The sequence below is a fragment of the Artibeus jamaicensis genome, unplaced genomic scaffold, assembly GCF_021234435.1.
Source record: "Artibeus jamaicensis isolate MK-2021 breed Jamaican fruit bat unplaced genomic scaffold, CSHL_Jam_final contig_233, whole genome shotgun sequence".
In the NCBI taxonomy this organism is placed as follows: Eukaryota; Metazoa; Chordata; class Mammalia; order Chiroptera; family Phyllostomidae; genus Artibeus; species Artibeus jamaicensis.
Genome location: NW_026521486.1, coordinates 2,271,465 through 2,283,778, shown reverse-complemented (window position 1 = coordinate 2,283,778; position 12,314 = coordinate 2,271,465). Strand labels below are relative to the sequence as shown.

The 12,314-nt window shown below is 48.0% G+C and overlaps 1 protein-coding gene across 1 annotated transcript in view; it reads left to right on the top strand.

Moving 5' to 3' along the window:
• The window catches only part of ATXN10 (ataxin 10), a 130,899-nt gene that overhangs the window by 30,726 nt on the left and 87,859 nt on the right, over nt 1-12,314 (top strand). The window contains exons 4-5 of the mRNA XM_037160549.2: nt 1,509-1,605; nt 3,577-3,735. Of these exons, the coding sequence (XP_037016444.2) occupies nt 1,509-1,605; nt 3,577-3,735 (256 nt within the window). The remainder of the gene's footprint in view (nt 1-1,508; nt 1,606-3,576; nt 3,736-12,314) is intronic.

Genomic DNA, 12,314 nt, shown 5'->3' with positions numbered 1-12,314 from the left:
GTTCGTGGCAGAATTGAGAAGGTACAGAGGTTTCTCATGTGTCTCCTGCCCCCACACCCTCACAGCCTTTCCCACTGTGAACACCTGGCCCCAGAGTAGGTCATTTGTGACAGGTGACGAGCCTACACCAGCACGTCATTGTCACCGGGAGGCCATAGTCTGCATGAAGGGTCACTCTTGGTGCATTCAATGGGTTTGGGCAAGTGTATAATGACGGGTATCCACCATTGTAGTGCAAAGAAGTGTAGTTTCTTTATTCTCTGCTCTTCCTGCTCATCCCTCCCTCCCCTGACTCCTGACAACCACTGATCTTTTGACCATCTGCACGGCTTTGCCTTTTCCAGAATGTTGGAGGGTTGGAATCACAGTGTGTAGCATCTTCAGATTGGCATCTTACACTTAGTCGTGTTTTCCTCTATGTGTTTGCATGACTCGCTAATAATTTCTTTGTAGCCCTGAATACTGTCCCACTGTCCGGATGGACCACAGTTTATCCATCACCTGCTGAAGGGCCTCTGGTTGCTTCCACGTTTTGGCAGTTACGAACAGAGCTGCTATGAACCTCTCGTGCAGGCTTTTGTGTTGACATAGGTTTTCAGTCCCCTTAGGTGGACTCCAACAAGGGCGGTTGCTGGGTTGTGTGTGAAGAGTGTGTGTCGTTTTGTAAGGAGCCACCAGACTGTCTTCCCCTGCGGCTGCCCCGGGTCTCACCCACTGCAGTGGTGAGTGGAGAGAGCCCCAGTCACTCCACATCCTCACCAGCATTCTAGATTTTGCCCATATTTTGCAGTTTTATGTGGTGAATTTGTACTAAACATGTCAACAAGGTTGTTAATAAATTTCGGTTCTTTTAAATATACTGGTATTTTTGCTTATTCAATCACTTACTGAGGAAGGTATATTATAAATACCTATTTTAATGTGGATTTTTCTCTTTGTTCCATACTTTTGTGAGTGTTATTTTTTTAATTTATATATTTGAGGCCATGTTAAGGTCATTCCAATTTAAAATTGTTACATCTTTCTAGTGAGTTCAGTCATCCTGAAATGACTTTTTACAGAAATCACCAGTAATGCTTTTTTGCCTTCAGCATTCGCCTTAAGGTTTATTATGTCTGATTTTAAATGGTCCGTGATGTTCTTTGCAGGCTGATATTTGCCTAGCATATCATTTTTACGATGCTTTAAGTTTAAAAGCCCTAGTCTACGAGCACCTTTTTAAAAACCGGAGCATGTCTTCCCGTATTTAATGTATTCAGTAGTCACCGGTGTATTTGTGTTCACATTTAGTCTTTAAGAAGTCAGTGAACCTTGTCGAATGCTTTGTTTTGGTGCGTCGGTTTAACATTAATGTCATGTACAAAGTTTCATTGTGGAGAGAGAACTTTGTAGTTACAAGAAGCTAACAGAAACTTTCTGTTTGGTAACATTGGGGATATTTCTTGTTAAAAATGTGTTTATTCTTTGTGTTAAAATCATTTAATCATGTATCTTGTTTAAATCCTCAGCTTTCCGCTGTGGCCTGCAGTTCTTAGGCAACGCCGCCTCGCGGAACGAGGACTCCCAGGCCGTCGTTTGGGCTCACGCCTTCCCGGAGCTCTTTCTGTGAGTGCATCGCTGAGTTTTTCTCAGAGACAGTGGGTAATACCATTCCATGTGACGAAGTTCAGAAACAGGGAAAACGAACCTTTGCTAACAGAAACAAGGATTGTGGTTTCCCTGGGCAGGCCGTGGTGGGTTCAGTGCCAGCCGAGAGGGGCATGCAGGTCTCTGGGGTTCTGGGAGAGCTCCGCAGCCTGATGTGGGGGCTGGTTACAGAGGTGTGTGTACTTATCTGCACAGTCATTGACTTTTGATTTGTGCCCTTTGTTGTATGTCAGTTTCACTCTAAGAAAATAAAAGTTTGGGTTAAAATGAGAAATACTGTTCTGATGGACATGATAATTTATAAGAAAAAGCCTTAACATTGAAGTGTGGGCGATGAGTTGACCCCATGTGCACCGAGCACTTACCGTGTGCTTGGGGTCGAGCCACGTGCTTTCGTCGATGTGGAGAGCTGCGGGCGTGTGCCTGCTCGTCGGGCCCTGCCTCCTCCTCAGTTGTGTGTGTGGAGGGAAAAGGTGGGCTGGGGGCGGAGGGCAGATGGGGAGGGGGAGGGGTAAAGCCCTGTTGGGGTGCAGAGGCCTGGCTTCTGATCCGGCTGTGTTGCCACCAAGTGGGGTGACTTTGGTGGTGGCACAGAGCAAGCAGCAGAACAGCTGCTGCTTGCTGCTCGGATGCCCTGAGCCGGGCTTGTCTGTATATTTTCCCCGTTCTGTGCTCACAGCCCTGCTGGGTGAGTGGTGGAGGGTGAGTGGACAGATGTGGGGACCAACACTGGTGCTGGGCATTGGCGGAGCTGGGTGCACACCCTGCGTGGCTCTTGGGTCCAGAGCCTGCGCTCCTCATGTACCTGCTGCCTGTGCCCTTTGCTGCCTTCCCTAGTTGCACAGGCATGTCTCGGTTACCTGTAAAGTATAACTGCCATGTTACTTTTGGCTCACTGAGTACAACTGCCACTCAAGCTGCTGCGGGGAACTGGAGTGGAAGGCACCTATGATTACTAATAGCTGAGCTTAGGGGGGAGGAAAGAAGTGTGGGATTCAAGCTACAGAGATAATGTTATTTATTTTTTGGAATCCATTCCTTTAAAACATTTTGGGTGCCTAATACCTGCCAGGTTCTGAGCAACATGAATGGCATAGGGGCAACTCGGAGGCACTTTCCTATTCCCAAAGAGCTCATGCTGTGGTGGGAGGTAAGGAACAGGTGCCCACATTGTAGCTCAGAAATTGACCCAACCAGATAAACCCCGGGTGTCATGGAAACGCAGGCGAGGGGCCCTCTAGCAGGTGTAGGTGCTCAGGGAAGTCGTGACAGGTTGCCTGGTGCTTCCCGTCCGTTCCCTCAGCCTCAGAGGCCCCGTGAGGTGGGCCGAGGAGGTCTTGTTCCCGTGTTCCAGTTTTGTGTCAGAAAGCCCATGGTACGAAGTCAGGTGGCATCACTCCTGATGAGTCTCCGAGACAGGTAGAACCCGACTTGAATTGCAGCTTCTGCTGGTACTGTCTTTGTGTCTTTGGGCAGCTGCAGTCAACATATTCTTTATCTGAAGTATAAGGCTAATACCTTCTCCAGAATAATGAAAAATGAAGTTCTGCTGTTGTTCATGACCCAAAGCAGAATCGGCAGTAGCTAAGGTGAGAGCCTCCCGAATGCACGAGGTGGTAGGTAGGTGGGCCAGGGCTGACCAGCACTGCGGCTCCTGACTCCAGAGTCTCCTTCCTGCCCGGGTACCACCGTCCCTTAAACACCCTGCCCTTCGTGACTGCTGATGGATGCCTTGTGTTGTGACCCATTTGATATTTGCTGTTTCTATAGTAAATAATGTACGTGTTTCTAAGTGTTGGAATTCTTCATTAGATCATTAGAAATTCAGTACCTACTGAATTTGTTAATAGGGTCATTGTTATGTATATGCTGTAGTCACATTTTGTTGTGTTGTTAAACAGGGCTAACACTTATTTCTTTATTTGGAAGGTCTTGCTTAAATCATCCAGACAAAAAGATTGTTTCCTACTCATCAATGATTTTGTTCACATCCCTTAATTCTGAAAGAATGAAAGAACTGGAAGAAAACCTCAACATTGCCATTGATGTCGTGGATGCTCACCGAAAGCAGCCTGAGTCCGAGTGGCCGTGAGTATCACGTCAGGAGTTTGATTGCTGAAGAACCTCTGACAGACCGCTTTCCTCATAGAGGTTTTAAGTAAAAACTTGGCCTATAGAACCTGGACAGGAAGTTAAGACAACGCGTGCTGACTGAGTAGGAGGGGTTCCTCGGCAGACCCCGGAGGGTCCCCTGAGGAGGGTGAGTTTTGGAGGCGGGGCAGGTGGGGGGGCACTCGGCATGCTACAGCGCAGGGCGCAGACAGAGGCGCAGATCGGTCGCAGTGGCTGCAGTGGGAGGCCCGTTGGAGAGTGGGGGATGGTGTGTGTGTTGCGGGCACTGTGCAGCCGCGGAGTCCAGCGTCCCAGCGGCGGTTGGTGAGCGCGCTGCGCATCATTTCGTTCCAAGCAGACACATCGAGGCTGTTGACGGCCTCACCGCCGGTCTGTCGGGAGAATGGTCCATGTCCTTGAGAGCACCGCGTGCTCTGGTTTTGTTGGGGCGTTCTGTAGCCGCCTGTCAAGGTGCAGTTGGCTTAGCCTGTCTCGCTCACGGCTTCTGCCTCCTGGATGGCCTTCTGTCTGGTCTTCTGTTACTGAAAGGGGGTCGTTTCCTCTTTCTCCCTTCGCTGCCGTTGGCTTTTGCGTCACTCGTTCAGTCCTCATTAGACACGTGTTTGTACCTGCTGCGTCATCTGAGGAGTTGACGCTTTCCTCACTATGGAATTCATCGAAAGTAGTTGTTTTTATTTATGACTGTGCTTTTCCTGTTTTCTTTAAAATCTATTTCTGTGTCTGGTTTTCCGGTAGTGGCGTGTGTTCAGGCTTGAGATCGTCTCTGGGGGGAGTCTTGAGCTGCCAGGGGTCCCACTTGCATTTCACAAGCAAGGCATGAAATTGCCTCGTATTTGCCTCTTTCAGTGTGAATTTTTTTGTTCTGTTGAAATTATACCTGATTTTAAAATACTCTTTATTTCTGAACATGTATTATACTTGAATTACCATTTGCACACAAATAGTAGTTGGTACAGAAATAATTATGTAATTGTGCTTGATTTAGAAAACCTCCCTCAGAATTCAGCGTTTTTAACGTGGTGGATGAATCACTGGAGTCAGGTTACTAAGAGAAATTTTCTGCCGCGGAATTCTGCTTTCATTTGTTATGTATCTTGGATCTATATTTTAACCATCTGGAATAAAGGGCAAAAGTTGTAAAGGGAAAAATGTGAGATCTCCTTCAGGTTAGCTCAAGTTCAGGCCATTGAAGGTCACCAGATGGGGTCAGACGGGAGCAAAGAGCAGAGTGTAGTGGTCAAGTGTGTCTCTGAAGTCTGTTTGCTGAAGGCTGTGACTTCTGTTAGGAAGTTCGCGTCTGGTAAACAAAACTGGGACCACAGACTGTCCTGAGGCATCCAACAAAATTGTTACTCTTTGCTGTTAAATATGAACGCACCCCTGAACATTGGGAGAAAAAACCCAGTTCGTGCCCTTCCACCGCCCAGTGTGTGAGAGCTCATGGCAAGTGCGAACGGTGCAGTGCTGGGGTTCCAGGGTTCAGTGTCTTTTCTTGGAAAGGGGCGAATGTGAGGTTTCAGTGCCTCTGGGTCTTTTCGGTTTGGTTCACACAGGAAAGCGTAGGCAGGACGGCTTTGGCACCACTCAGTGTGAATTATTGGGATAGTGTCCTTCTAAAAATGCTTGTTTCTCTCGTTGATGGGTGTGAAGTGTGTGTTTATGTTCTCAGATGACCTGGCTGGATCCGGGGATTGAATTTTGGCATTTGAGTCCCTCAGAACTGGACAGCCCTGCACATGTGCATTGGCAGGTTAGAGAAGTACAGGTGGGTCTGTGTGTCCTTGCTGGGGTGGGGGGCACAGTGGGACCACTGCCTCGTGCCGCCTCTGTGATGGGGGTGCCATGTGGGGGTGTCTCACAGTCCCTGGCTGCCATTCTGGGATGGTGTTTTGCCGCCCTGAGCAGGTAAGAGCCCTGAGCCATCAGTCAAGGTTACCCAGTCTGACCCAGGTCGCAGGACCAGTGTAGAGCAGAGGCAGGGTTAGCAGGCCGCACTTGAGGCTTCTGCGTTTATACTCTGCTACGTATGCTAAGAATGATCAGTTAGGGGAGGAGGCCGGAGTTCAAAGGTGAGGTATGAGTTCTTTCAGTTTCGGCCTCTTTCAGTGTAAACTTTTCTCACAGTTTCCCTACAAAAACAAGTTTATGACTGAGTAGAGTATTACTTTTGGTTCATATTTGGGTTATCTAGTTGATTTATTTTGTATGACTAGGTTTCACTCCCAGATTGCTATCTCCTTTGCTCTAGGGGTGTTTCTCACCCTATGCATATAAATTTTACTGTTTCCTTATCTGTAAAGATATTAGGGAGATACACTTAATTGTCCTTCCTGTTGCCCCTCTTCTGTCCTCCCTGCACTCCAATTTCATAGCACTTAACGACAGTCTGGGAGACTGGGCTCCCCGATGAGGGTTGAGTGTTGTTTGTCCTCGGACCTTCCCCGGGACCATGGCTGGCATGTGACAGGTATGGTGCTGTTCTCCTGAGTCTTAAGTGCCAGAAGCCCGGCTCAGAATGCGCATTCACGAGAGGGAATTTACAGGCTTACAGAACTGAAAAATCCTGGAGTTGATTGGGTTTTTAGGCACGGTGGGCCCCAGGGCCAAAGGATGCACCAGCACCGGCTCAGCCATGTCTTGTTCTGTGCTGGTTGCGCTCTCAGATACCTTCCTGCTCCGTGGCTAGCGCCTGCCCTTTGTGCCACCCCAAGTTGCTGTGGCCCTTGGCCAGTCTTCAGATGCCTTCTATGTCATTGCTCGTTCCTGGACGTCCTTACCTAATTCCACAGCTTAAAGTTTCTTTCTAAGTTGATGATTTCCAAGTGTGTGCATCTGGCCTTGACCTCTTGCCACAGACTTATGTGTGTGCTTTTCTGTTGCACACTGGTGACATCTCACACTTAGGAAAGCTTTGGGTTCCCTGCACCCTTGAAGCCCGCTGCTGCTCTGCCAGTTCTACTGGTTTTGTGACTAGTGTCTCCAGTCTCCCGGCTCTGAGTTCCAGACCCTGTTCATGCCCTGAACCTGAGGGTCAGCTCTGAGTCTCTGCTGTCACCGGCTCACACTCATCAGCATTGTCTGCACACCATGTTCCAAGGTCACCTGCCACGGCAACTCGAGGCCCCGCCATCTCTGCTGTAGACAGCTTGCTGCCAGAACTTCCCTGCTTCCCTTCCTGCCTCTCCTCGGGCCCTCTGCATCACCACACAGCACCCAGGACGACCTTTCAGAAAGTGGCTGTAGAGCTTGCCACTCTCTGGCTTAAAGACACCAAGGAGCAAATTCAGAGCACCATCTTTTGCCCCAAATTTTGAGAGAACAATAAGGATGCACATTATACACGGGTATAATGATTACACGCCATGGAAAGAATCGTGTATAATGTGCACAAAAATGTGGGCATGCATATTACATGGCAAAATGCAGTGCTTGGCCTGTCCTTGGTCCTGAATGACCTCCTGCCTTATTCTGACTGCCTTTTCCCTTGCCCTTGACTTCCAGCTTGTCCCACCACCTTTCTTTGAAGGCCTCGGCTTTGTTCTTCTCAGAATCCGACCCCTGCTCTTCCTTCTGCCTGGCACAGCCCCTGCAGGTCTCTGCACAGCTGTCTTTCTGGTCTTCACTCCCGTGTGTCTTCGCAGAGAACTTCCTGTCCCCAGATGAGAACTGGTGTCCCTCTGAGCTGTACTGGAGTGCTCTTCTTTGTGACTTAACAGCCCTCAGCATGACTTAAAGTCACATAATTTATTTATTTTCTCATTTGTATGTTGCTACCATGTAGGACTAGCCCCACAGTGCTTGTAATTAGTTGCAAGAACGTGTTGGCAAACTAGGGTCCATGGCCAAATCCAGCCCACGGTCTGTTTTTGTAAATATGTTTTTATTGGCACACACCGTGCTCACAGGCTTCTGTGTGAAGCTTGAAAGTACCTGTGGCTACTTTCACGCAGCCACGCAGGCTCAGGGACTGGGCCTTTGGCCCACGTGGCCTAAAGTAGTTACTATGGAGCCCTGCGTGGAAGAAGGACCTGCTGCGTCGTCTTTGTTGGCTGAGTTGCGTGACTGGTGGCGTCCTTGGCTTTCAGTTGCCTCAGGCTCATGGTTCCCAGGGCTCCTGGAGAGAGACTCCCAGAGGGTCCGTCTCAGTCCCCCCTTGAGCCCTGTGCAGGCCCACCTCAGAGACGCTGCAGCTTGGCTGCAGCCCCTGCGGTGCAGCAAGTCTCGTGCAGTGTTCGGCTCCTGTGCCCGCCAGAGTCATCTATGCTGTGGACTGTGCAGGGCGCTTCTCAAAACGTCTGCGCACAGTTCTGACTTGCGGTTGCACGCAGAGCGCAACTTGTGATTTTTTTTTGCATGTACATCTTTTTGTGACACGTTGGAATACTTTGGGATGTAAAGAAGTATTTTTTCTTTGTAAACTTTGGCTGGCAAATGTTTTGGGAAGTTTGGGCGTTAAAAGCAAAGAGGTATTCTCCAGGAGAAGTGTTAACTCGCTAGATCTTTGCAGATCTTTTGCACAGTGTGGAGCGGCCCTTGTTGGCTCACATCTTCATCCCAGGCCCTGTTCCAGGGCCCTGGAGGCCATGTGTTGGCCTCTGTGGTGGAGCTTTGGGAGCTCCAGGACTGATAGCCCCTGTGGGCAGTTTGGGCTCAGTCTTGAAAGGAAAAATTTCTGTTATTCAAAGAAGGAAAAAGGGATCTTGGGCAGGAAAAAATTGGCAGCCATCTATAGGAACTCGGTAAAGAATGGATGAAGGAATCATTTTCATTGTCTGTACTGCTTTCGAAGTTAAATATTGTTTAATTTTTCTTATTTGGTTGGAGTTGCGTTCTGATGTCATTACTAGAAGCAGGAGGAATAGGATCCTGGGATACTGGGACCATGGATACTGAGCCTGGTGCCGCTGCCTGTGGTGCCAGCTGAGATTCAAGCCCAACTCTCTCTGACTCCAAAAGCTACGCTTTTCACTCTCAAAACAGCTGCTGCTCTGCCAGTGGGAGGCGGAGGGCAGGGCGGCAGGAGCAGGGTGGCGGAAGCAGGATGGCGGAAGTGTGCCTGTGTGGGGTGGCATTTCAGCCCTGCCTTGCATTCAGTGTCCGGGGGATTCAACTAGTATTGTTTTCCAGTTGAAGAAGCGTTATCATTGAATTATCAGACTGTTGGTCACTTATCTTAATATTTCATTTAACCTGCTAAAAAATGTTACTATACCAATAGCGGAGAGAGGTTATTTGCTACAATAGCTCCGTGAGCCCTGTCCAGAAGGCTGTGGTGAGCAGCCGAGGATGGAGTTCCCAGATCTCAGAGCCACTAGGAGGGTGGTGCTCATTTTTAAGAGTGTGTTTAAATCAAATTCTTTAAAAAAATATTCTATTTATTTATGTTTAGAGAGGGAGGAAGGAGAGGAGAAAGAGAGGGAGAGAAACATCAGTGTGTGGTTGCCTCTCATATGCCCCTGTGGGGACACAACTTGGCTCACAGCCCAAGCCTCTGCCTCGACTGGGAACTGACCCGGCTACCCTTTGACTCGCAGGCTGGTGCTTAGTCCAATGAGCCACAGCAGCCAGGGCCAAATTCTTAATTCATAATCAGTGAGGTGTAAAAACATTTTCTAGGGTTTTGCAGTTAATGAAATTTATTTGTGTTTTACATACAGCTTTGGCACTGCGTCCTTGTGTATGGGAATGAAGAGAATAAATGGCTTCATTGGTAGAAATTTCCCTCCAGGGGAGCCTGACTCTAGGGTTTCCTGACAACGGGGTCACTGTTGCTGGTCTTTTTCCGTGTTTGCCACCTTACATCGACATGGGAACACTGTGACATGGGCGCGACCCGTCTCTCTGTAGTGGTTCTCACACTTCAGAACCGGCAATGCTGCACGTGGGCAGGGTGAGCGGGCTGGGGAGAGGGGCCTCGTGCACTGTGGTTTTTAGCCAGTGTGGAAACTTGTAAAATCGTGGTCAGCGCTTTGGCATCAACAACTTGCTTTATGAACTCTGGCTGCTCTGTAACCACCTTTAAATGAGGAATTTCCGTATTAAACTGAGCAGCTCTGCTGCCAGCTGCCCAGGAGGTGTCCACTCTGGCACCAGGGGGAGGGACGAGCCCCCCGCCCCTGCCTCCCATGCAGCGCCTGCTGCCTGTGCCTGAGGGGCAAGCTCAGTCCGCCGACGAGCACACGCGAACCCAGGACGCAGAAAGGGTTACAGCTCTCATTTTTTGTTCTTGTGAAACAAAGATGTGTTTATCAAATGCCTCTTCCACTCCCGCTGCCTGGTAGAGGGATGCATTTTTTACCTTCCCCAAGGCAACGTGCTCCACTGTCCATCACGCTGGAGTGTCGTTGGAGCGTCACCAGCAGTCTCTACACGTCCTGCGGCATTTCAGGTTTTACATTAGTGGGGCCCGGCCTCACAGTATTACCACACAATTTCTCAATTTACAGAAATAGTTCTGCAAAAGAGTTTAATCACAAATTTAAAGTGTGTAACTCAGAAAATATTGAACATGGTTGGATCTCTTTATTATGAAAGTTTTCATCTGTGATTTCTCTTGAGTAGATATTGGGTAAGAAAGTAAATGCAGTGAATTCTGACTGGAAGTTGAGAACTTACATGTAACTTTATGCAGCATTGTGGAATGGAGAGTGTATGTATTGTTTTCAGAAAAGTAAGCCAAGCAACTACCTTATAAAAACTTCTGCGTAATTGACAGCCGCTTAAAGGACGATTTTTGAGTAGCAAGAAGAGCACCCCATCATCTCTGCTTCACACGTGTTATATTATTTCCAGTCAGTGCTGTACGTTGAAATGTTCGCCTGCGAGCTGGTGGAGCAGAGCTCCCATTGTCTGTGTGGGTGCTCGCACAGAACACCTCTTTTCTGATGGATCTGTACAGTGGATGTGAGCAACAGTTGCTCTTATCCTCGAAGTTATGGTCGTGAAGTCAAACACCACTGTCTTCACTTGCTGGGAGATGTTTACTGTGTGCTGGAAAAAAGAAAGAATGGGCCTCACCCCTGACCATTTTGAGCTGAGACAGGTAACCACCTTCACCTGAGTGATGTTTGTAGAATGTTATCTTAGTGTTTGCAAGATCTGCTTTCCTCTCAGCTGCACCTGCTGTGTTCACAAGACAGACTGTAGCCTGAGCTACTAAAACATCTCTACACAGAAAGGATTGGAATCAGGCAGAGAAAGTTCTCTGACCACAGTGAGCTTATGTTAGAAAACTGGAACAAGAAAAATTCCAAGTTTTTTTAAATTAACACATCTAAATGGTCTGTTTATTGAATAAGAAATCACAAGGCAAATTAAAAATGTTTTGACCTGAAGGATAATGAAAGCACAAAATTTTCTAGGATAAAGCTAAAGCAGCACTTAGAGGGACATTTATAGCTTCACGTTTTTGTATTAGAAAAGATGGTCTGAAATCAGTGCCTCTGCCGATCAAGGTTCTACTTTGCGAAGATGGAAAGAGAAGAGCGTGGTAAATCCTGAGTAAGTCAAAAGAAGAAGCTGGTGAGGGATAAGGTCAGGCGTCCATGAAATAGGAAACAGAAGCACAATAGAAAAAATTAACAAAGGCCGAGCTGTTCTTGGAAGAGAACAGGAATGACCAGTGTCACAGGGAAGGTGTGGCTGTCACATGAGTCTTCCTTGCTCAGGCCTTGGTCGGGCAGCTTTCTCTAGCCCAGGGTTCCCCAGAGGCTAACAGCCGAGGGCCCCTTACCAGTGGTGGTGTCCAAGGGTTCAACTGTCAGTTCTGCATCCTCCTTTAAACCCTAATGGTGTCTGTTACTTGAGCACGCTGCTATTCTTTCCATCATGCTATTTTACAAGTATTTTTGGATCACATCTAATTTAATAGTCTCCCCTCGCTCTTCAACTAGGGACTCCCGGAACACACCCTCCAGCCTCCTTGCCTTGCCCATCCGTTACCCTGTCCCCCAGCCCTGCCGTTAGATGAGTGTGTCTCTGCTGTAGTCCGTGATGTGTGTCCAGGTGTTGTACTTGGGACGGTTTTCTGTGAACACCTCTCTACGTGTGGGTCTTTCTCTGCTGTTAGAGTTTGGAAATGTGGTTTGTGCTGCGGCCTCTGGCACAGGACTCGGAACATTGTGTTTTTTGAATGAATATTCTCATGGGGAAATATTCTCAGTTGAATATTTTATAGATGAATTATGTGAACTAGCTTTAGGACCACGATTTTGTGTATGTGGCTTGAAATGCATGAATTTCTGTAGTTGCAGTTTGATGAGTTACCTAAATTGATGCGAAAGTTATTGAGAATTTTCCATGTGAACTCTCATTGTTAGAAATATTTTAATGGAAGTGTTGATCAGTTCTTTGAAAGGTTGTAGAGGAAATAGAATATGCGTCTCACATGCAGTGACAGTGCATCATGGTAGCTAATCTGCTTTGTCCTGATATTCCGAAAGCCACACTTCGGTTTGTTACATAGCGATGAAACAAAATGATTGTAGAGGTGTTCGCTGTCCACCACACACTCTGATTGCTCTCACTGCGGTTGC